This window comes from Lathyrus oleraceus, chromosome 5, assembly GCF_024323335.1.
Source record: "Lathyrus oleraceus cultivar Zhongwan6 chromosome 5, CAAS_Psat_ZW6_1.0, whole genome shotgun sequence".
NCBI lineage: Eukaryota > Viridiplantae > Streptophyta > Magnoliopsida > Fabales > Fabaceae > Lathyrus > Lathyrus oleraceus.
This window is the reverse complement of record NC_066583.1, coordinates 637,165,540-637,191,794: the sequence shown is the minus strand read 5'-3', so window position 1 is coordinate 637,191,794 and position 26,255 is coordinate 637,165,540. Positions and strand designations below refer to the sequence as shown.

Here is a 26,255-nt window from a genome sequence, read left to right as displayed (position 1 = left end):
CCACATGGGTTGATGTTTCTCTTTTGGGCCTCGCTGCCCCTTCTGCCAAGCTTGCAACCCCTGCCCTAATGTTTTGTTTTGTTTTCCTTTTTTTTCATTTTTTTAAACTTGATTATGTTATAAAAAAACAATAAAAAATATTTTATAAAGAAGATCCAACTATTTTGTTAAAACCCAAATATATTTAGGTTTTAAAATGGAATTCAATATTTTATTTATTTATTTTCTCAATTCATTTTGTTTATAAACCAAAAATAATAATCTCCTTTTAGTTTATTTCAATTTTTTTTTATTAAAACAAAATGAAAGAATTTAATCAGGGTCTGACTGATCAAATTATATTTTCCATGAGCCCAATAAATATCTTTTAAGACTTAGGGCTTAAAAGCAATCTTGATTGATGGTTGGCTTAATTTGTTTGATCTTTGATTGAATGGGTGATTACTTGCATGTCTTATTTGCTACTTAAATTATGGGTGATTGCATGATTGTATGATTTATTTAATCTTGCATTTGAACCTTTAGGTGTTAGATAAGATAATAAAGAATGAATGTGCATAAAAAAATCAACCTTTCAAATAAGAAACAAAAACTTTATCAACATCAAGTTAGTTTTCCAAATCTCCAAATTCTCAAGTTACTTCAAACCATTTTCAAATCATTTTTTATCTCCGCAATGCGATTCAAACCTCAATCAACATTGAATGACTTTTCCTAAATCAAACGTAATATTAAAAAAAAAAAATCTTAACAAACGCGAAAGAAAAGGAGCATTAGAGTATAGTATTTCAATGGAACTCTCTAATGATTGGTCATGGGGCACACGTTTGGGTTAGCCATTCATTTTTTCTTTCGCTCCTAAAACACTTAATAAACTTGGACTAAAAAAGACCGTTGGAGTCTAGCATTCCGATGGAACCATTGAACATTTGATTCCAAGGCTTACGTCTTGTTCTTATTGGGCGTTCATTGTCCATCAAACAAATTTCTTAAATACCTTGAATGAAAAAGGACCGTTGGAATCTAGTATTCTGGTGGAACCCCGAATGATTGGTCACGAGGCTTATGTTTCATTCTCATCAAACATTCGTCATTCACTTATAAAACATTCAACATATTAATACTCTTTTAATCGAAAGATATTTAGTCTAGACACGATGCAAAATAATGTTTCATCCACAAATGTGTGAGTTGAGATAAGTGACATATTTCCTGCGAATGTTGATATTTAGAAATCCATTTGATGTGACGCAAATGTCCACTTCTCCCAAATCGTTGTGAGTAAGTAATATTTTCCATTGTTGGTGACAAGGTATCCTCCATTAAAATCAACCAACAAACAAAATATTTTCTATCCAAAATTATGTAGCCTTGAGTCTCCATCGCACCTGGAGACACGTAAGAGCGAGACCCGCAATCTCGTCAGACACGTTAATAAACAGCTTTTTTGTGACCCCTTTTCTTTTCCTTTAAACGTTTCTATCACTCGAAGAAAACAAATGACATAAACTAGCATCCAATCGCAAGTTTAATTAAAAGGTTCTCGTCGAGTACAAGGACGTGAGGATGTTAATGCCTTTCCCTTGCGTAATCGACTCTGAACCCGAATTTGGTTGCGACGACCATCTTCTTTTCAAAGGTTTTATCGATATTCTCATTTTCCTTATTTGGAATAAATAAAGTTCGGTGGCGACTCTGTTTGAATAATTTTTCCACGAGTGTGCGATACGCTTCGCGAAGGATCATATTCTTTTAGGTACGACAGTTACATATTATGGTGGAATTTTTCAGGGGTCATCGAGTTATATTCATTGGTCTTTTTATTCTAATTTATGTCATGTATGCTCATTTGCCTGTTGAATTCACAATATTAACTTTGACTATTGAGTTTTCTCTTGATAAAGGTTGAAAGATGGTTCAAGAGGAATATTTAAAGTAATTTATGTAATTCAGAACCATATGCCTCTTAATACCTTATAAGATCACACATTTATGGTGAGTTTAAGTGCAGAGGTACAAAATCATGATGATTATTTCATAAATTATCATGTTGCACTAAGACAAGGAAAATGTCACTCAATTCACCTCAAATATATAAGCAAATAAGTGTGCCTCAACAAGAGGTAAAAGGTCCTATAATGAAAATAGGACATTTTTGAAGTTGATAGAAGTTGACAACTATGTTAGTTGGAGTAGAAAAAAATATGCCTTAAATGTTATGATATATATAATTATGGCTCATCCTAATTGAATTATTTTGTTGAACTTGATTCTAGTTCTATTGATTATAGACACTAAATAAATAAAAAAATCATAAATATGTATTATCACTATTGAAAGTTATCAGTATGACGTCATCAAAGTTGACATTTGCTTATATTTTGACAACTATAAGAGTGTGACTCTTGTCTGCTAAAATGGCACATCCTATTAAAGGGAACAATTATGCTCTAATAGCGACATCAAACCTCACAATACCATAATGTTTTTAAAATAGCTATCGCAACCACTCCAACATGAAATAGGCACCTCCTATCTTCCCCGACTTTCTCTTAGATTCATCACCAATAATCCTTAATAATTGCACGACAAGAGTGCACACCATATACACATCCATACTTGCAAATGGAGTGAAGAAATCACCCTTAGTCAAAAGCGAGAGTTATTTGGTCATATCATATAATGTAATTGTCATTTTCCGAAATGATAATGTCTCTGCATTCTCCACTAATGCAAATATGAGATGTTTGTCAGTCAACTTTAGACCGTATCTTTGAATTACTCCTAAGCTAGAATTTTTCATGTAACTATATATGATTTGGAGTAATTGTAGCATAATAAACTTCTATAATTTTTTTATCATGGGCAACCAATCTCAACATGACACACTCATGAATACATTTAAAATAAACATTAAAAAACACCAATAAAAATAATTGCTTAGCTCTTCAAACCACATCCAACGAGTAAGATGATACTCGTAATATTTAAGTAAACACATATCAATGGACCATCTAAGAAAACAATGCACAATCTCTTTCATATTTTGTACAAACTCAATGTGTTATTTCTATAATTAACCAAATCAACAAAAAAAAATACAATCATATCATCCTGTCCTTTAAATCCACATGTAATTGAAAAATAAGTAAATTAAATTCTCTTAAAATTTAATTTTATAAAAATACAAACATATATCTTTATGTAGTTTAACAATAGTAGTTTGAAATAACAAACTACTATTCACATAACTATTCCAATAAACTAATTCTTATATATATATAGCAAAATAGTAATTTCAATCAATTGTAGGGTAGGGAGATCCTTATGATCTGTGATAACATTTGACAAATGACATCTCCCTTCACTTAATTAAGGAACCTGTTAAACGTCACTCAAATGTGTCAATTTTTTTTCTTTCTAAAAAGTTAGTTATATGGGCAAAAACCATGGAGCGGGGCAGCGCCGCAAATTGATCCGTTTCGTATCCATCGAACAAAAACCCAATTCAAGATATCGCCACGTGGACCAAGATAATGAGATCTTACTAAAACTTCAAAAAAAAAAATCCTAGAAATTTTGAATGCGAAGCCAAGCGCGCAACGTTAATTCATAATCGACAACGGTGGTCCCCACCCATGTGAGAAACGGGACAAAGTTCAAAAAACTACGGGACCTACTTCACCACCACAATACTACACTGGCCCCGTCTCTACGTCGTCGTTTTAGCCCAAAAACTCACCCTCACTTCTCGCACGTGCCAACTTCAGAAACTTTTATTCAAAAAAAATTCAAAATCTTCTTTCTTTCCTTCATTCATTTCGTTGTGTTGTTGTTGCATCGTGTTTATCTTCGGTTTCACTCCATTGCAGTTCTAGAACATTCCGATCTGGTTGACGTGAAAATGAACGGCGGAGGAAGACAAGGACTTAGATCTAGTACCACCGGCGTTCACCACCAACGGCAATATTCCGAAAATTTTCTCGACGGCGCTTCCACCGGAAACAGATGGCTTCAATCTGCTGGACTTCAACATCTTCAATCCTCCTCCGCTGTAAATCCGCTTCAGGTTCGTTTCATCAATTTCTCATTCTCTATGTTTGTTTATTGATTATATTGATTTGATCTAATGAGATTTTGAATTTGATTGAAATTTGTTTGAAATTTATTTTAAATTTGTTTGAAATTTGAGTAGGATTATAATTTGTATGGTGGCGGCGGAGTGCAGGGAGGGAGAATGTACAGGAATGCTCAGAGAAGCTTTAATGGAGGCGGGAGTGATTATTATATGGAGCCTGCTTCGCCTCCTGATGCTTATCGCGGTGCTTCGACTTTGAAGTTGAGTGGTGAAGATTCAACCGGTGATTTTAGCCCTGGCTTGTTGGATCTGCATTCCTTTGATACTGAGCTTCTTACTGAGGTTGTTGTTTATTCAATTTTATTGGTCGTACTGTATTTTTGGATTGTATTTGGTCTTACATTGAAATGTATTGGTAGTTAGACATGTTCACACTAGGGAAAATTTGTATTGATTGTTAGCCCTAATTTTGACCGTTTTGGGTGGGTTTGCTGCATACTGTACCAATTTTGCATTTGGGTCTTGGCAAAGTACTGCTTACACTTTGTTTAGCCTGTATTTTATTTTAACGCAATTAGCTTTTTCCAAAATAAAATTATTAGTTCTTTTTATAGGTTGAGGTTTAATGTACTTCCTCAATCTGATGTGATAGTTGATTTGTTTTTGTATGTCCTATAAGAATTCTTATAGGGTTTTCTGAATAAATACAATGAGATCAACCTTTCTCATGTGAGGACTGCAAGAGGGTTTTAAGGTTTGTCGAATCTGCAAAATGTGAATGTTGCAGAATACTTGGCAATGAGTCTTTTTTTTTTTAAAAGAGAATTAGACTATCAACCACCAATGACAACCAAGACATATCCTGTTAGGGTAGGCAGTAGGTAAATGTAAATATGAAACAAAACCAGCACGCATAAAGTCTTGAAAATGCAAGTACAGTTATTTAGATAATATAAATCTCATTTTGAAATTTGAATCTAATTTGTTTATCTCTGGTGTGGTAGATTCCAACCTCTAATACATATGAGTCCAACTCTCTCTACCGTGGTAGAAGCTTTGATGATTCTGAACCTTACATGAGCAAACAGACTGCCAAGGCTCGTGCTCCTGACAATGCAGTGAAAAGTATACCGGCCGACAAAGAGAAGTCTAGTTCTGTGGCAAAAATTAAAGTTGTGGTATGTTCTCTTGCATTTCTTAGTTTGTCATGCTTTTTTCATTTTTAATTGATTTATTCACTTTTCATTTGAAATGTTTTTGCTGATTGTTTGCACGTATATTTGAAACTGCATTGGCACAATACCTAGAGTTGTTCTCATAGAACTGAATCTAAAGTTTATTGAATGATCCGAAAATGAAAATTAAATGTCGTCAAGTTGTGATTTGTGAAGAGCATTTAAATTTTTGTTCGGATAATATTTGTTTGTCACTTTAATGCAGGTTCGGAAGAGACCATTGAATAAAAAGGAATTAGCGAAGAACGAGGAAGACATTATAGAAACATATTCCAATTCTATGACGGTGCATGAAACCAAACTGAAGGTGAGTGTGATTATCTGTATTCTTATGTTAGAAATTAAATAAGCCTTCAAAAGAATGAAATGGAACAGAGTAATAGTATTTTACCCACCAACTCCTCACTTGTCAATGCTTATGAAAAGGTTTTGGCTTGGTAGTCTATATGTTTTATATTTGAAGATTTTAAAATATATATATGCTTTACAGGTTGACTTAACCCAGTACTTAGAGAAGCATGAATTTGTTTTTGATGCTGTCTTGAATGAAGAAGTTACAAATGATGAGGTAAGTATAATGTGGTTCGAATTAGTGATCAACATCACATATGATATATTTCTGCTTCTCTAACTATCCATATAACCTTTTTGTTCTTTTTAGGTCTACCGTGAAACAGTGGAACCCATAGTACCAATCATCTTCGAACGCACTAAGGCAACTTGCTTTGCTTACGGGCAAACAGGTGATAACAACCTCTCATATTCAGTTTGATTGCTATCACGTCCTGCCTGAAAATAATCCGATTTTATGTCTATTTATTAAGTGATACTTCCACTTGAAATCATACATCTCTTTGGAATTTTCTGATATTTCTTTTCAGTTTACAAACCAAGATGCTATAAACTTGCTTACTTTGACTACATATGTACAAGCTATCACTTTTTTTATAGATATTCCTAAATCAATGCTTATATTTTGTTCTACATCAAAGATACATTCTTGAGACTTTTGAAGGCAAATCTTGATTCTTATGTGCCAATATTTATACCAATTTGACTTTGACAATCTGTACTATGAGAATGAGCAAACTTCTAAATAACTTCATTTGCTTTTCTAGGAAGTGGAAAAACCTACACGATGAAGCCACTGCCACTTAAAGCATCAAGAGACATCCTAAGATTGATGCATCATACTTACCGGAACCAAGGATTTCAACTGTTTGTGAGTTTCTTTGAAATATATGGCGGGAAGCTTTATGATCTTCTTAATGATAGAAAGTAAGTCGCATTCTTTCTTAGTTGCATTTTAGTCTGTGTTCAGGAAGTTAAAAGTTGTATTTTTGTAGAAAGCTTTGCATGAGGGAGGATGGAAAGCAGCAAGTTTGCATTGTTGGTTTGCAAGAGTATCGAGTAGCAGATGTGGAGAACATCAAAGACCTGATTGAGAAAGGAAGTGCCACAAGAAGTACAGGAACCACAGGTGCAAATGAGGAATCTTCTCGCTCCCATGCAATACTTCAACTTGCTATTAAGAGGTCAGTTGATGGCAGCGAATCCAAACCTCCCCGACTTGTTGGCAAGCTCTCCTTCATAGATCTTGCTGGAAGTGAACGTGGAGCGGATACTACTGACAATGACAAACAAACAAGGTATGATTTAGCTTGAATTGTTAGGGTGGATGTATGTTGCTTCCTTTCTCAAACAATTCCCTAGAAATTTAAATTAAATCCAATTAAGCTCCAATTTTGGCCATATACTGTTTTCAAGGTCAAAGATATATCAGATCCGGAATGCTATCATAGTATCGTGAATTATTTGTGTCCCTATTCTGATGATTTTTTATTATTATTCATGGCCATTTCCGATTTTATGATACAGAATAGAAGGGGCTGAAATCAACAAGAGCTTACTTGCCCTAAAGGAATGCATAAGAGCTCTTGATAATGACCAAGGACACATCCCTTTCAGGGGAAGCAAACTGACTGAAGTTTTGCGGGATTCTTTTGTTGGGAATTCCCGTACTGTTATGATATCATGCATATCACCAAGCTCTGGTTCATGCGAGCACACTCTGAATACTTTAAGATATGCTGACAGGTAACAATGGTATTTTTTAAAATGTTATATTCTCCTCAAGTCACCTACACCACACCTCACACAAGATACAATAGTGGACTATAGCCATTGACATGACAAATTTCATTGCTATAAACTGAATGAAAATCCAGGGTTAAAAGCCTGTCAAAAGGGAACAACTCGAAGAAGGATGTTTTATCGTCAAATTTCAACCTTAAAGAATCAATTTCAGTTCCCTTATCTTCTGTTACTGCACCGGTCTATGAGGATCATACAGCTGATGCATGGCAAGATGAAAATGAAGGGGATGATTTTAGCCCCCCTGAAGAGTACTATGAGCAGGTGAAACCACCGTTGAAGAAAAATGTAAGGATGGAGTCATATGCAATGACAGATGACAGATTGAAGAAACCTAGTGGTCTGGTCAAATGGAAGGACATCCCAAAAGCTGAACCTAAATCCACTAATTCAGAGGAAGATGAATTGAGTGCCCTCTTACAGGTAATTTGCTTGCTACCAAGATAATGATTATCATATAAATAACATTGTGCTCATTGTTACCTAAAGCCTGTTGTAATTTCAGGAAGAAGAGGATCTAGTAAATGCTCACCGGACACAAGTAGAGGATACCATGAATATTGTTAAAGAGGTATTAAATTGTCTATTTTACCATCTATGGCTTCTCGTGTCTTAACCTTCTAAGTATTTAACTAGTTATGAAATGGCTTCAATTTAGATGATAATCCCCCCAAACATTATTTTTTCAAATTCATATTTTATCTGCACTTGATATGCAGGAGATGAACCTCTTGGTTGAAGCAGGTCAACCAGGGAATCAGCTGGACGATTACGTAAAAAAACTTAACACCATTCTATCTCAGAAGGCTGCTGGCATTCTGCAGTTGCAAAACCGTTTAGCTCATTTTCAGAAACGTTTAAAGGAGCATCATATTTTGGTTTCATCTTCTGGTTACTAGTATCATTTAAAAAAGACTCCTAGTGAGAAAGGTTTATTTTTAGGTGGTTGGAATCATGCATTTCTGTGATTCAGTGGAAGATTGAGATCTGGAATATACCGCAGCACTAATTTGATATAATAATGTATCATGATTTTGTGCCTTGGCAAACTACTCAGGAAACTGGAGAATGGATTTTTCATATTTCTCTCTTCACCCTGTGAAGAATGTAGACATGTATTGGTTTTATGCACAATTGTTGTTGCATGCCATAGGTGATGTATAAAGCTCTCAATTCATGTTTGATTGATCAATGGAATTATGGAATACCGATATATATATTTTTCCGTTTGACATCTTATACCAGTATGATTAATAATTTTCTTTAGAAGGATTCACTTTTCAGTCTAATTAAGTTATGTAAGCCTTCAAAATATGCTTCATTACAGCATGAAATAACAAAGTATGAGCTTTTTTTGTGTGGACAAAATATGATAAAGCTTTGCATTTTGCAAAAATACATATTTATGTACGAATGACTCGATCTGATTTTGCATAGATATCCATTTTCAATGAATGCATTTAGCATATAAAACAAATATATTTTAAGTTTTGCAATTTCACTTTGTGCATTAGATATAATTTTTTTTTATAGATTTATTGATCTATTTCAAATGTAATTGACTTGTCTGAGTTGCATGTATACATGTTAAAAGAGTTTTTCACCACAAGTCCATATGAAATAGTAACCAATTAAGAATGTGCCACGTAGGAAATTGGTTTGATGTATCACTGTCTATTTCAAAAAGGATAAGTCCGGTAGACTTTATTTTGAAGTTTGGATGAGAGGGGAAGGGAAACTTTCAAAAATAAATTTTAAAAAAAATGTAAAAAAATATTTGATATTTTTGAAAAATAATTTTGTATAGAATAATAACATAGTATTTATTTTTATTATATTTTAAATTAACAAAATTAACAAAACGTGTGAGTCTTTCAAACGATCCTTCCATACAAAATTAACAAAACTTTAAAGTAGGAGAGGATGCGGTGATACCAACTAAATTATCAAAATTACAAATGTCTATTTTATTTATAATTTTACTAATAATATTGACTAACAAAAACAAATTTGAATACTAAAATGACTTAATTAAAAAAAGTATTTAGAATGTATTTGAATGAATTAATTGAAATTTTTTAAAAATTTAAAATTTTTAAGAATTTAAAATTTTAAACGAATCAATTGAAATTTATATATTAATAAATTTATTTGTTTGAATAGAGTACTAAGATAAATCATTCTTAGATTTTTGGTGTCTTTTATAAATTTTAAAGTTTTAGGGCCATTTTAAATTCTAAAAAAAGGATTAATTTGCAATTTTTAAAATTTAAAAGATCAATTTGAAAATTATTAAAAAACTAATTTGCATTTTTTAAAAAATTTTGAAGACCAAGTTTAAAATTTTGAAAAAATATGAGGACTAATTTACAAAAATTAAAATAATAATATTAACTAATTTAATATTTAAATTCTATGGAGTAGGAGAAGAATTTAAAATTCTTTAATTTTAATTATTATTTCAAAATCATAAAACTTAACTTAAATAAAATACTTCATATATTTTCATCGTTAAACGATTATTCTTTTTCTTTTAACAATGAATTTTATTCAAATTATTTTATATTTTCTTAAAACATTACATTCTCTCCTTAGAATGACTCTTCCAAACACAATCTTAAAGAAATGTTTCAATTTTGATATATTCATAAATTTGTTAAAAGATAGTTTTGCATTTCTTGTGATTCTCTTAAACTCCATAGTTTAATCTTTGTAGAAAATTTGAATTCATTTGTGTTCTCTTACCTTCTTATCAAATACTAACAAAACAGGTTTGAAAATTCTACCAATCCCAAGCATCTCTATGAGAATTCAGAAAGAAGCTAAACCTTTCAAGATGGAAAAAAGTATAAGCAATTCATTATAGATCAATGGAAAATATAAATTAAATCCAATCATCAACTAACCAGAAGAAAAAAAATACAAACTCAAACCCTTCAACATAACAATCCCAAAAGTAAAAAAAAAAAAAAAAAAGTAAAAACAAAACACATTTCATATACACCAAACAAACAAGAATTAAGATTTATATTATCTACAACCTTATTGCTCCAAATCTTCCTTTTGTCTTAGAATGTTTGATTCCGACAGAAGATTGTGAAACAGAAAACTCAGAATGCATGTCAGTGAAAAACTTGTCCACAATATCTAAATAAACCGGACTCTTAAGACGAGAATAATAGTGAAGTGCTTCTTCTATATCAAGAACTTGTTCAACATCACCTGAATCATTCATTTCCAATTCCTTCATCTTCAATGCCAATTCATGAACTCCTTCATTCTTGTTCTTCCCTTTGTTCTTCTTCTTCTCCGTCGCGATGTTTTCAATACTGTTCTTTTGTGGAGTTTGTTTAACAAAGCTCACATGCTTTACATTACTTGCAGTTGCAGCAGCGTCTTCTTCTTCCGTTGGTTTAGTCTCGCCGTTTCGATTCATTCTATTGAGATCGGATTGAAGAATATCGTAAAACTCGTTGTAGAATTGATCACTTGTGTAGGTTGTTCTTGCGCTATTGTTGTTGCTTCGAGTTCGACCTATGAATGGTTTGAAGGAAAGAGATCTGGGGAGTTTTTGGGACCCTCCGAAGATGATACATTTGAAGTTTTTGAGGGTTTTTTGAAGTAAGAATTTGGTTTTTCTAAGGCTTTCTCTTACAAGCATTTGTGGTTCTGTTATGTTGTGAAGAGTGAAGATAGGTTGGTTTTCTTGTTTGTGTGTTCTCCAAGTTTGTCCTCACTTTGATTTGATTATAAAGAGATGTTAACTATTCCTAATGTTACCAAAAGAAAAAATCAAGTGTACTATAAAGGGTTGTGTTGTTGTTTTTGTCTATGTTTCAACTCTATCTTTTAAGTTCAAAACATCCCATGCTCTTTGTCATTTTCAATCCTTCTCTCTTTTTCTTTTTTATTTCTTATACATATGCATATTAGGTGGCAAAAGACCGCAGAAATGGAGCGACCCAAAAATATTTGAGAGTGCGAACCTAAAATAGGGTAGGGTGAGACGGATCTTAAATCTTAAAAATTACAAAAATTTATGTTAATATCAGCGCTCACTAAAGATCGCATAAAAAAAACTAAACAAATATATTAGAGGATGTGTGCCTAAAGATAAAAAATATGGATAACAAATATACTAGAGGATGTATGTCTAAAGTCTTCATGCGTCCCATAAAAAATATGGATACTACGGACATATTTAATCGAGCGAGTCCATTTTATCGATCTTAATACATATACATTCATAGAATTATTTTTTAATATTATAACCCAGATAGGCTATTCATAGAACTGAAAATTTCTTCAAAAATTTAATGTTGTTGCTGCTGTCTCAAGATTGAATTAAACTCAAAATCTTTTAGTTATTATCATTTTATTAAAATTCCTTTTTTATGATTAAAAGATAATTTTAAAGTAAGTTTTTTATACTACCAACCAACTATAAATTATTATTTGTAGGATTTTAAAGATAAATTTGGTGAAAGTTAAAATTATTATATGAGTTAGGTATTTTAAGGTTGAAGCTCTTAGAAGATAATTTTCCTTAAAACTCATGGTTGTTTCTATTTGGGTTAAAGATGATTAAGGAAAAGACTATATAACATTGGAGACTTTAGTATCTAATTTATCACAAACATTGTATTGTTTTTTGACTAGGTGCTGTTTAAAGTGCAATGGCATTGATTAAGATGCAAAGCTAAAAGTAAAGGTTAATTGGTAACTAAAAGGAAAAAAAAACAATAACTTGTGCACTAACACCTTGCTAGCCAAATTTGAAACCTAAGAACCCAAAATCAAATAGTCCTTAATTAATTCCTTCATAGGTCAATTTTTTAATTAATTTATAAATAAAAAACTAATAACATTCTTATTCTTATAACTGTGAAGTCACATATTCGAACTCGAAACACATTATTCAACCTAACCGAGTTTTATAGACAAATTATTGACATAAGGTACATAATATCTTAATTGTGATATGTACTATGTCCCTAGATTTTAATATGAATGAGAAATTAATCATTCTTTGTTTATAAATTATAATACATGCATGGTCCCCAATCTCTATAGTTTGGTTGGCAAATGAGAAAAGAGAAGTGGGAATTAATTATGATGAAGATAATGTGCAAGGGCATTCCATTTTCTGTACTGTGAGGTCACTTTCAGACAGTGCCTAGTTTTTAAGTCCTTCACCCACCTTGCCCCAATTATAAGGTTCAAAGTGCAAGAGACTGTAGTGCCATGTAGTTTTTATCTTTCTACTGATTTGTAGCAATCGACATAACTGTGAAACATGAACACGAGTTGTATGTGATAAAAGTGCATCTATCTTTGAAAACATTTAGTTGGTTTGAGTGAGAAGGAATTTGAACATCAAAGAAAATTATCAGCATTTGATTTTTGACTTTTGTTATCGAGTTGGGACGTATAATCTATTGCGTGCTTGACAAGTTCATTGTAGGATGTATGTGGCCGAATATATTTTGTAGCGATAATATAATAAATGAATGTTATTTTGTTCATGAAAGTTTGTCGAGAAAAGAGAAATGATATTTTGATATCATTTTTGTTGAAAATATTAATATTTATAATTATTTTATTTTATTAGTAAGAGGCTCGTTAACTAAGGCTATTATGATTAAGTTTTTTATTTAAATTGATTTTTACTCTATTGTAAATCATAATTTTAGCAGGAATCTTTGTTGTTAGGTTTGTTCGAATGTAGTTTGTCAATGACTTAGGTCCTCCATTTTATCAATAATAATAATAAATCACAATTTTGAAATATATGAAAATGTTTTTTATATGTGATATCACAAATTCTCGATTTTGAGGATCCTGTATCGGCTTAAATCATCATCGTTGTTAGTTTCATTTATTTTATTTTCGTCTTAATCGTAAACTGTTTGAAATTCTGAAATATTGTTCATCTTGAAAATATTGTTCATCTGTGTCATTATTCATTCAAAAGAATTTGAAAAAATTCTAGAAAAAGAGAAAATTTTGGAACGTAGTTTCCATGTCTCTTAGCTGCTATTTGTTAGAATTTTTTTTCTTCTTGTTCTCTTGAGAAAATATTTTTGCAAGTATGAATAAATATGGTTAGAAATAGATATATTGTAATTTCAACCTTTAATATTGCCTATATTGGTTCCAAGAATGTTTGAGTTCTTGATTCTAGTGTCACTCATCACATGATATTTGATTTTCAATATTTTTGTGGAAGAATATATCTCCTTCTGGCATTATGTATATTATTATTGTAGATGGTTCTTATACTCTGATTGATGGTTGTGGAGATATTGATCTTGTTGTGTCACTCACACATGACGTTTGATTCTAGAAACATTTTTTTAAGAATATATCTCCTTCTCGGATTATGTATATTATTATTGGAGATGGTTCTCGTACTCGAGTTAATGGTTTTGGAGACATTGATCTTCAATCTTTTAAATTGAATGATGTGTTTCACATTTCTGGTCTATTGAGCAACCTTATCTTTATGCATAAGACTGCGATGATAATAATTATTTTATTATTTTTTTTTTAATCTCATTATATTTTTCCATATCTTGCAATAGGGAAGACGTTGGACTTGCTAAGGAACATGGAATATTATACTATATTTTTTATGCAGGATCTGATCATAAGTTATCATCTTTAGCACTTCAATCTCAGTCATAGTCATTTTCTACCTCCAAAATACGGCTTTAATACAAGTGTCTTAGTCATCCTCCTTTTTCATTTATGAATGGTATGTTTCCATTCATAGTTTTAAAATAATATGTTGAGTCTTTTAAATATGATATTTATCAGTTTTCTAAACATAACTGAACTACTTTTCTTTCAAGACTTACTAAAAGTGTTGAACCATTTGATCTTATTCATTCTGATGTTAGGGGACCAACCCTTATTTCTAATATTTTTGATGCGAGATGGTTTGTTTGTTTTATTGATGATTGTTCTCGAGTAACTTGGATTTTCTTGATGAATAATAAACTAGAAGTACCACAATTGTGTATTCAATTTTATAGTGTGATGCAAACATAATTTGAGAAAGGTATTTGTACTTGCTAAACATACAAAATGTGACAACCCTTAATGATTAAGGACTGTCAAAGGTTTTAAGGTATGTTGTAGGACTGAGAGCTAGCTCACATAGAAAGTGAGAAGTTATGTGTATGTAGTTTTTGCGTGAGTGAGAGATTGTTGATTGTCTCTTATAAACTTCAAGGTTGGGGTATTTACACTTGTGCTAGGCGTGGATCTTAGACCCCTTGGAAATACAACCATCACTGAGAGAATGCGGGAGTGTATAATTAATCCACTATTATTTCAGAGAGTATGGTTAACTCTCATATGCGTTCTTTCCTACCATTATGGAATAAGGACGCGTCATTTATGTAACAAAACAAATAATTATGCATCTAGAATCACATCATTTTAGTCATTAAAACGTGGTACTAAAACATAAACAATAGTGCAACAATACATGAGTACATAAATAATGCATATATAACGTCATAGGCCTCAAAGGTACAACATGTAACTAGTAGACATTACCAAATCACAACGGAAACAAAATAAAATAGTTAAGGTAATCTTCAGGAAAAACCTCTTCATGTCATCTTCCATTTACCTTTAGCTTCCATCTGCTCATCTAAAAATAATGATAATAATATGGGATGAGATACAACTATCTTAGTGGAGTTCTTCTATCTTATGAGTCCTCTCTGCCATAGGGATTTTGACCTAATAAAAGGATTCTAAGATTCCTTACCTTAATTATTTTAATTCACAAACATACACGCAATACAAAGAATAAATCTTTACATTATTAATAAACGTGGGTCTCAGTCGTCTAGGCTTACATTACGTTGTCCTTAAGGTAAAGTCTTTCGGGTTTACTCGCCTCCCTACTTTTTAGAACGAATAACTTAAGGTAAGGTCTTCGGGATTTACCCGCCCTTCTGCTTTTGGGATAAATTCTTGAAGTTAAGGTATTTTGAGTTTACACGACTTCTTACTTTTGGGAACGAACACCTCAAGGCAGGGTCTTCCGAATTTACATGCCTTCCAGCTTTTTTACATGACACGCCTAGTGTAGTACGTTGGTTAGTACCACTATTGTTCCATACTATCGCATCTCAAAAAATACGACCTTACGAGTGTTCGCACACTCGTGATATGGTTGAATAGAGCCGCCACCGAACTTTATTTATTCCCAAAAATGGGAAGGAGAAATATCAATAAAAACCTTAAAAGAAAAAGGAAATGGTCGTCGCAATCAAATTTAAGTTCGGGAGTCGATTACACAAGAGGAATGTATTAACGTCCCTCACGTTCATTGTACTCGACGGGAACCATTTAGTTAGATTTGTGATTGAAATGTTAGTTTATGTGATTTATTTTCTTCGAGTGATAAAATATTGAAAAGGAAAGGATAAGGAGTCACAAAAAGGTTTTTATTAGGGTGCTTGACAAGGATACGGGTTTTGATCCTACGTATCCTTAGGTGCAATAAGGAACTCAAAGTGACATAGTCCTGGACAAGAAAAAATAGATTTTTGGGTTTTTTATTATAGTGTTTGACGAGACGCTGAATCTCGCTCATATGTATCCCCAAGTGCGATGAGAAACTCAAAGTTACGTAGTTCTTGGTAGCAAATGAGTATTGGTTGGTTGATTTTAATGAAAAAATGTTTAGGTCGCATTCCAACGGTTAAAAGTTGTTTGTGTACTCGCGCGCATAAAAGGCTTAAGCGTTTGTTTGTAGCGCGGTAGAAAGGGTCCTTCTTGATCGCGTTCTAGTGGTTAGACATTGCTTATATGCTCACGCATGAGAGGCTTAAGCATTTGTTTTTAACGCAGTAGAATGAATAAAACATTGCTCGTTTACAAAAAGGTTTTCGATGTGCGGAAGCGATAAAATATAAGTTTGATATGTTGAAGTTTGCTTTTGAGTGGATGGAGAATACTCGAACGATGGGCTAATTACGACCATCACACGAATACTTGAGGTTATGACGGACATGTACGTCCAACCCAACAATTTTCAACCGAGTTATTTATGAAATTTGTGTGGCGAATTAAGTCGTATTTCTTCAATAGAAGACGAGTATTTATGCGGGAGGCTAATTACGACCATCGCATGATACTCGGGATTACGAGGGACAAGTACGTACAACTCAATCGTTTTCGTCCATAAAAGAATAAACTCTATTTGGTTATTTAATGTGTTTTGATGTGATTGAGGAACGTTCGAACGGTAGGATAATTACGACCATCACACGAACATCAGAGATTGCGAGGGATAAGTACGTACAACCCAAGCTTTTTCAATTGGTTAATTATTGCAAAATAGATTTAATCGAGTTATGAAAATAAATTTGAGTTAGCAACGTGAAGAGATCACAATTTAATTGCGAAAATGGTTGATGTACGTGATCCGTTGTCGCACACGGGTCAAAAACGAGTGAAAAAATATAGTAAACGGGAAGCGACACCTCGAGTCGTATCGCAAGGACTCTTGGCAAATTAACCAAATAAGAAAACAAAATAGGGGTTTCGATTCGATTGAGAGTAAGTGATTATAAAAAAGTGATTATGAAATAAGTTGATCTACTGATTCGGGTTCCTAAATATCATTGGTTAGTATAATTTTCATGCCCTAAGCGGATTTTAATCCCTTTTCGATTACAGTAACAATTACAAGCGCATTGATACTAATATATGATATGTGTTCCTAATTTCCGAATTAAGCAAACAGGTTCCGAATTAAGCAAACAAATTAGGCGAATGCGAATTAAGCAAACACGGTTATGGAATATATATCAATCAAAATTAATTAACACATATTCTATAGAACTTGAATAAAATATACAAGACATAGAACAAAATATTGAAAGGGAAAAGACATTTGATTGAAAATTAAATAGCCTCAAAGTATCGGCGAAAACCGATTACAACAAACTAACTTTGATGGTGTTAGTTCTCCATGGATTCATACAAAACGTGTTATTTTCATGAATATTCAGAATAGGGTTACTGTAGCAGCGAAAAAACTAATATAACAAAAGGGAAATTAGGGCCCTTATGGAAACCGACCTGAAAATTACAAAAATCGGCCCAAACTAACTATTCTAATTAAGTATGGAACTTCATCGAATTATTAGATCCTTCTTAGCTCCGAATCAGCTTTTGACTTCAACACAAAACTTGTAGTTTTTTATCTTAGCTTTCCAACGAATATCAGAACATATCAATTTGATTCTCGAAGCTCAAGTTATAGTCTACACAGTAATAAGGTATCAAATAATTGTTTAAGCTAAAAATAAAGTACGAAAATAAAATAAAGTCAGAAATAAGCTTAAATATAAAAACACGCTAAAAGGGTAACAATAATAGAATAAACTATAGAGTTGCTTAAGTACAATAGTAGAAGAAGGTGCATCAAAATGCATTGAAATCAGTACGCAACGGTGAAACGTAAAGATGTGAATTATAGTGCAAAGTCGCGAGATGGACTTGGTCACTGACTTGGTCTAGACCTATCACGTATTGATAACGTGAGGTCATAAATTCTCTCGTACAACTGTGAGTTCTTTGTAAGGCCACAAATTCTTTCGTAAGGCTACAAGTTCTTTTATAAGGCCGCGAATTCTTTCGTATGGCTGCGAGTTCTTTCGTAAGGCCGCAAATTATTTTGTAAGACAACAAATTCTTTTGTAAGGCCGTGGATTCTTTCGTATGGCCATGAATTCTTTCATATGGCCGCGAGTTCTTTCTTAAGGCCACAAATTCTGTTGTAAGGTCGTGAATTCTTTTGTATGTATGCGAAGCTCATCTTGACCCCTAAGTCCTCAAAATGGTCACCTGACATCAACCATATTCGTGTTATTCACATACAAGTGTTCTCACCTTTATTCCAATCCTCTCATCAAACATGTTCTACTTCTGAAGAAGAATATGTAATTCTTGTCCAACCAGACATCACCCTTCCATCATAAACCCATCAATCATCTCAACCTTCACCCCTAACATCCCCTTTGAGATAACCTAGTTCTGTTCAGAATCAACCTTCAAATCAAGGTGTATCTAAACTCTATATTAGAGTTGGACAAGTTGTTCAGGATCTATCTCTAGTTCAAATTGCTTATGAATCTATAGTTGAGTCTAAACAAATTCCTTTGACCTCCTTCACTCTGAAATTTCTCTAAATCTACCTTTACCTTTCAAACCATTCATTTGAACCCGGACCTTCCAATTCAAACACCTCATCCCTCTCTCAAACTATCCAAATTAACATGGGTGTAATCAGAAACATTCTCTTGGATAAAATGCAGAGTCTGATCGATGAGAGAACTTTTACATCTGACCCAGTAGCATATGATGCTAGGTGGGATTCTCTCAATACATTTGTTGCATCAGTGATTCAAAATCTGAAGGAAGTCACTTCAGAGTTTGTTGCTGTAACACCTCAAAATTTGCCCTCCTCTCTTGGGACTATCATTATCATATTGCATACATTTTTAGGTCATTAGGCATTGCATATTGCATATCATGTGGTTACATTGTGCAAGCTATCTCCCCAAGTCTTGATCAGAAGATGAGGAAGTCAAAGTGCAAGCCTAGGGTTTATTGACTGATCATTGGCCATTTGAGGATTGGGCTGTGAATTAGGGTTTCGTGATTCTCAGTGGATATTGGTCTTCATCTTAATTGCAATGATACATCATCATCATCATGGTTGGATATCATCAGGACATTGGATCAGCATTCCTTGAGATTAGGGTTTTGACCACTGGTCAACCCTAATCAATTGCATTGGGCCAATCAGGGCATAATCAGGAGATGGGGTTTATGATGGTTGTGGGGTTCATAATGTGATTATTTTGTGCTTATTGAGGCTAGGGTTTCACCCTTGAGCCATTTCAGTTGAAGATTGGGGCTCAGATTGATCTATGCATTGCCTGATTCATCTATCAGTTGAAAAGTCAACTGTGGTCAACTGTACATGATCTGATGGATTTGGAGGTGGAAATGAGTTGGATACACTTCATTCATGTTGGAACAAGTGTTAAATGACATTGCAAAGCTTAAGAATGAAGAAAATCAAGTCAGGACAAAAACTGCCAAAAATAGAAAGTGACTTGTAATTGAAGTTTCCAAAAATGGAAAGTTTTGACCTCAAAGCCACGTGTCCAAGGAAGCTTCAAATGAAAATTTGTTCAACATGAAAGTTGTAGATCTTGTTCTCACCTTTTCAAAAAGTCCAAGAACTTGAAAATCCAATGTATGGTTGGAAAGTTGTGGCTCAGTGAAATTCAAAAATGACCCATAATCAGGAGGCCATAACTTCCACATGGTTTGTCCAAATTGCAAGTTCTTTATATGCACAAACTCCATTTGACATGTACTTTCATGGTGCATAATTGGATTTTTCCAAAAGTGGTCAATGCAAAAAGTCAAATTTCAATTGGACAGTTAAAATGGACCAAGGGCAAAATTGTCCAACTTGTGAAATAATTGGAATTTTTGAGTGGGGATTTTTGCAACACCTCATGAATGGTATTTAAAATTTGTTGGAATCATCACTTCATGCCTAAGGCTTGTAATTTGAGATTTGGCTTGAAAAATGAAATGGCAAAAATGGACAAAGTGGCATTCACATGTGATTTTGCAAGTTACACAACCAATGAGAGTGAGACAAGTTTCAACAGCTCACACATGGCATTTGGAAGTTGTGTGAGCTGTCAAACAGGTGGCAATGAGCTGGCATTGGAAATTCCCATTTTGCCCTCACTTGAAAAATTACCATTTCACTAATCAAATGCATTTGGCTAATTAGATGGATTAAGTGGTAATTAAGCTTGAGTATATAATCCTAATCTCATTCTAAGCATAACAGAAAATCAAAAATCCCAAAACCAGATCTAAAAACTCTTCATTCTCTCAAGTTTCTCTCAAGAACACATTGGACAAAATTGGCAAAATCTTCATCCATTCTGGCTCAATTCTCGAATTTCCTTTTGCATCAATCTCCATCCATCATCCTCTCGATCTGTTTGTGAAGTTGGGACTGGAAAGAGCCATGAACACGACTGTCCAAGTGAAGCATCATCAATGGTGAATTGTGATTTGGCGCGGTAGAAGCGATTTCCATCGAACCTAAGCTTCGCATCTTGCTTCCACAAACCTCTACTCCATCTGTTTCACTAAATTGAGCGCAAAAGCTACACGAATAGCCACTGCCATTGCAGGTACGCCAAATCTCGAGTTGCACGATTTTTCAATTGGTCATGTGCGTGTTGTAGTGCATAGAACATAGATTGTGGTGATGTGATTGGTTTATGAAATAGAGGACTATAGCTTAGGAAATCTGGACTTAAAGATGCGATGTGAAACCCTAACATGCTCGATCCATAGAACCTAGGAAGAATTGGAAGAAATTAGGTGGATATTCGTAATCTAGGTTCAAAGACCTTTCCAACGAGTATTCATTTGCTCGTTTTGGTGAAGATTTCGTGTTCATCGAATTCTTAGGTTTCTGGAAAATTCTGGACAAGAACGATGAAGAACAGGCTTTAGATCCAGTTTTCCATTTGAAAATTCAAATTCGGAGTTTACCGCCCCGCGCCAATTATTTACAAATATGCCATTGGATTTTTCATTTAATTTATTTAATTCATGTAAAATCATAAAAAATTCATAAAAAATTGTAGAAAATTCAGAAAAATGTGGAAATTTTTGTGTTGACTTTGTTGTTGAGTGTAGAATTTGTTTGACCTATTGGTCAAAGTTGTGCATGGTAGAAATTAGGTTTGACTTAGGCTTGTTTCACATATGTCATATTTTGATACCTTGTACCATTTTGATTGTGAAATGCACATGCTTATAAATAAATTCTTGAAAATTTTTGTAATGATTGTTGACTGGATGCTGTTTATTTCCATGTAAATTTCATGAGTTTTTGATACCTGATCATTGAGATATGAGTTTTGGAACTTAGGTGTGACAATTTGTGTCACACCTCATCATGTCAATTTGCTGGATTTTTTTTGAGTGATCTATACTTGTTAGAATGATGTGAAATTTTGCATGATGGTTCATTAACATGTTAAGATGCTATGTGAATTTTTGTGGAATTTTACATTGCATTTTCAAATTGATTGTGATTTTTCATTTCTGTTAGCCAAATATGCAAGTCCATGTGGTACATGTTTGTAATTTTGATGTGAAATGCTCATATGGTATTGGATAATCATGAAATTTGGCATGCTTGTAATAGACACATGATGTGACATCCCTGTTTTGGTCCCATCCATTTCTTTACTGTTTTCATTGAGTTATGAATTTTTGAAGTGGAAGCATGTGTTGATGTTGTGAATTGGAGCATGTAATTGTGTCTGCTTTTGTTGATTTTCATTGACATAGTTACCTTTGTCCAATTAGGATAAAATTTGACATGCTAGACCTAGGTTAGGTCCTGTTTAGGTGTAATTTATTTGAGATTTTTTGGATTTGTTTTGATGTGGATTTGAATGCAATAGTTCTGTTTGCATGTTTGATGCTTCATTTGAGCTAGTTTGCTTTGTTTTGTGCATAACATGAACATGATGAATGATAGGGACATGGGACTAATTGTGTTGGCTTTTGTTTGACATTAATTTGAGTTTGGATGGTGAATACCTTGCTGTTTAGGAATTTTTCTTGCCTTTGGACCCTAGGCTTAGCCTAGTGGTCTTGTTGCTAATATTTGCTTGATTTTTCAGGATCAAAAGCATAATGCACATGGAGAATGAATCAAGTTAAATGCAATTGATGTTGTTGGATGTTTGTACACTAATATAACATTGTTTTGTAGGTTGTGAAGTTTGGGATTGAGCTTTGAGCTTGCTTTGTTGTGCATTGCTTTGTATAGTTTGATTGATTGAACACTTGCTGTTTATGGTTTGTCTGTCTGATTACTAACTGTGTTTGATTGTTTCCAGGTACTTTAGTTGCTCAGTTCCTTGTGAACTTTTGCTTTGCGTTGCTTAAGCAACTTGCATTGAGGTAGGTCCTCTTGACTTCATGTAGTCTGGAGACCCGGCTGTTACCGGGCCGGGCAAATAAATGTCTGAAGTCCTCCTTAAGAGGCGATGATTGTGATTGTTTAATTTTGTGCCTAAGCAGGTAAAGTCCTTAATCAAGGCAATTGGTGGAAGGTAGGGATAAGCAATCTATCCCCCACTATTCTGTGAGTCTTCTCCTTGCTCCCATTACATGGTTGTAGCATTGAGATCACAAGCCCAAGATCCGTGCAGTGCACATTGTGTCAGAGTCTCTGAGTATAGAAGGGTTCCCCCATTCTGGACCCATGCTCATTTGTCAGAAGCTCTCCCTGGTTAGGGATAAGAGCTGTGAGGTCTGATCCTCACTTCACCTCTCATCTGCTTCACCTTAGCCTCGTAATGGCAAGGTTAAGAGCAAACACAGCCCGTACAGATGACTTGCTGAGGCAGTCAAACCTATTGTGTGAGCCACTTGTTTGGTTATAGTGCGTGCTATATGGATATCTGTTTGAGATGCTTGTTCTCATTTGATGTATGCTTGTATGTTGTTTGCTTGTGTGCTTGCTTCTTTCCTGGATAGGAATAGCTTGCTTATGCAAGTAGGATAGAAAACCGAACTTAGGGTAAACGATGCATGACAACACTAGGCTCGAGTCCAGCTCCCTAGTAGTGTGTCTTTCCCCGGTTTCTGGTTGGCAATTCAGTCCCTTTCAGGGGAACTACATCGCCCTGATCCTCGTTCCAGACGAGGTATGTAGGCAGGTGGTTGTGCGAGACCACTCCGGGCAACCTTTTTCTTTTGTGTGTGTGTTTACTTGTTACCTGGCTGTGTGCTTTGGTTCGGATGCCGACGTAAGTCCAGTGATTGGCTGTCGGGCTCCACGTTTGCCCTTTTGAGTGTGTTTTGGTTCGGATGCTGACGTAATTCCATCCAGTGGTTGTCGGGCTCCATGTTTGCCACCCTTGCTTGTTTGTATGTTTTGTGTGGTTTGGCGTGCGTAAGCCGAACTACAGTGGCTCTGATTCTTGTTCCAGACAAGATATGTAGGCATAAGGTGCGATACCTTATCGAGCTCGTTCCTCTTAACCCCACCTGCGTTCCCTTGTGTGTGTGTGTGATGTTTAGCAACCTTTTCTTTTCTTAGAACGTGGATCCCGTCGAGTACGACGGACGTGAGGGGTGCTAATACCTTCCCCTTGCGTAACCGACTCCCTTACCCTTTCTCTTTGGTCGCGAGACCATTTCCTTTCCAGGTTTCTCTGAGCGTTTCCTTTCCCTACCTTGGGATAAATAACGCGCAGTGGCGGCTCTGTGTTGTGTTTTATTTTTGAGCTTCGCCGGTTAATTTTTCGCAGGATGCGACAGCTGGCGACTCTGCTGGGGAAATAAATGTAGACCTATGCTGGTCCATCGTCCCTGAGCGAGTCCTTCCTAGCGTTCTAGGATAGTTTAGGTTGCTTGTGATGTTTGATTTATTGCATTTATTATTCTAACCAGTGTGTATCTATATTTGCATAAATGTCTGCATGCATCATACTATCATGTTGTTGACGTCCTCTGTGCAGGTGGTTCCTCTGTTATGGGGTGGGTGTTCTGAGTGAGGCCCAATACCCAGGCCTGAGTACACACCTAGGATTAGCGTGGTCTCATGTCGCTTCACATGTTGTACGACATGATGCGGAGACATGTCACCACAGCCGGACGAGGTTCATTTGAGAGAGTCTGGCCGGGTGGAGTTATTCCGCTTAGGTTGGATTATCTCTTTTGGGCTATTGACTCTGGTGACCGATCATTTCCCGGATCTTTGGTTTAGGCGATCTTAAGGGAGCTATAATGGCACACCCGAAAGGGCAAACCCATTGAGTATCTCCGCCCGATTGTCGAGACTATTATCCGCCTTAGGATGACCTGTTTAGAATTTACTTGTGAGGGGAGGGTGATTCTTACAGATGCATATTCAGATGGTGACTTTTTGATCTGTGATTCAGAGTCCTATTTATAAGTCGGATTTATGGCCGTTTATTTCTGAGACGCCGGAGTGCTGTCCGAGTTATTTATCAGTGGGGATCCGTTTATTTCAGGATTCCCCGGGCCGAGATATTTATCAGTGGGGATCCGTTTATTTCAGGATTCCCCGGGCCGATTCAGATGGTTGTGAGTGTCTGCTCAGAGACTGATGATGATGATGTATCTGTCTTCCGTTTATTTCGGAACCCATGGGTCAGATTTGTGATTGTACACTCCTCAGATGGTTGTGATCGGTTCAGAGATCAGGGTTGTGATTCAGAGCAACAGATGATCAGATGACTTAGAGGATGGCCCAGTGCATTGCATACATCTGCATCATTCTCATTTTGCATTCATCTGCACCCAAACCACGTCTAGCCATATGGGGAGTATTATTGATTGAGAATCTGGTTGAGAGACATCTTGAATTTCAGAATGTGGATGTCAAAATATTATCTGTCTCGATGAAACCAGGATCGAAAGACAGAATCTTCCTCATATGGATAGACGTTGCATTCATGCATAATAACTTGTTTTCTGTTTTGCAGGTGTCAGTTTCTAACCTGTTTGATTGACACAGGAATGATGAATCCGTCCAACACAGATATCCTCGAGCTGAAGGACAAGATGACTGAGTTGATCAACATCATGCAGGGTTTTGCAGTTGATCAGAAGGCTCTGGCTGATAAGGTCGAGAAGCTCGAGCGAGCTTCAGCTGCTAACAGTGTTGTTAACCTGGATGGTGTCTCCAACCAGAGGCTGGGTGGATCCAGAGACGGTGGAAAAAGAGAAACAGTGGGTATGGTGAACAACAATGCTGCTGGTTTTGGTGTTGATGGTCAACCTGGGCCCGGTCTGGGGCAGAATTTGAAGGACAATTTTGTGCCTCCTTTCTATGGGTTTGATGATGACAGGGAGGAGGACAGAGAGGCTGATCAGTTCTCCATGCACAATGAGCCATTCGGTCAGTACAATGTTCAGCCTCAAAGCAAAGAGATTCAGTTGCTGGCAGAGAAGGTAAGGGCTCTGGAAAGTCATGCTACTCCGGGGTTTGTCAACATGTCTAATATGGGGCTGGTTGAGGGGATTGTGATCCCACAAAAGTTCAAGGCGCCCGCATTTGACAAATATAATGGGAGTTCTTGCCCGGAAACTCACCTCCAAGCTTTCGTCCGCAAGATCTCTGCATACACAACAGATCAAAAACTGTGGATGTACTTCTTCCAGGACAGTCTGTCTGGAGGATCTCTGGAGTGGTATACCAAGCTGAAATCTGCTGACATCAAGAGTTGGCAAGATCTTGGAGATGCGTTCTTTAAACAGTATCAGTTCAACGCTGATATGGCTCCGAGTCGTACCCAGCTGCAGGGTATGTCTCAGAAGTCAAGTGAGGGGTTTAAAGAATATGCACAACGGTGGAGGGAGTTGGCTGCCAGAGTTCAACCTCCGTTGGTGGACAGAGAGATGTCTGATCTCTTCATGGGTACCCTGCAAGGGGTTTTTGCTGAAAGAATGGTGGGTTGTCCGGTTACCAACTTTGCTGACATTGTGGTGGCAGGGGAGAGAATCGAAAGTTGGCTGAAAATGGGGAAGATTCAAGGTAATGCTTCGTCATCATCATCGAAGAAGCCATTCGGGAATGGTCAGCGTAAGAATGAGGGTGAATCAAGTGCTGTGTATGCCCAAAGAGGACACGGTAGGGATCGTTACTACCAGCACAC

General features: G+C 35.2%; 2 protein-coding genes across 3 annotated transcripts; one reads left to right on the top strand and one right to left on the bottom strand.

Moving 5' to 3' along the window:
* Positions 1 to 3,740: 3,740 nt before the first annotated feature.
* On the top strand, positions 3,741 to 8,706 carry LOC127087494 (kinesin-like protein KIN-13B). 2 transcript variants are annotated; one of them, XM_051028377.1, is made up of 12 exons: positions 3,741 to 4,069; positions 4,229 to 4,420; positions 5,083 to 5,256; positions 5,519 to 5,620; positions 5,804 to 5,881; positions 5,975 to 6,056; positions 6,432 to 6,591; positions 6,660 to 6,962; positions 7,192 to 7,410; positions 7,542 to 7,890; positions 7,973 to 8,038; positions 8,187 to 8,706. In XM_051028377.1, exons 1-12 carry the CDS (start codon positions 3,905 to 3,907, stop codon positions 8,364 to 8,366), a joined length of 2,070 nt encoding a protein of 689 aa, XP_050884334.1. In that variant the 5' UTR covers positions 3,741 to 3,904; the 3' UTR covers positions 8,367 to 8,706. The 2 variants fall into 2 exon arrangements, with proteins under 2 accessions (XP_050884334.1, XP_050884333.1); XM_051028376.1 differs by having other exon boundaries at positions 3,743 to 4,069; positions 4,196 to 4,420.
* Positions 8,707 to 10,304: 1,598 nt separating this feature from the next.
* LOC127087493 (uncharacterized) lies at positions 10,305 to 11,360 on the bottom strand. The gene has a single exon (XM_051028374.1). The coding sequence runs from the start codon at positions 11,126 to 11,128 to the stop codon at positions 10,502 to 10,504; it is 627 nt and encodes a 208-aa protein (XP_050884331.1). The 5' UTR covers positions 11,129 to 11,360; the 3' UTR covers positions 10,305 to 10,501.
* Between the last annotated feature and the right edge of the window lie 14,895 nt (positions 11,361 to 26,255).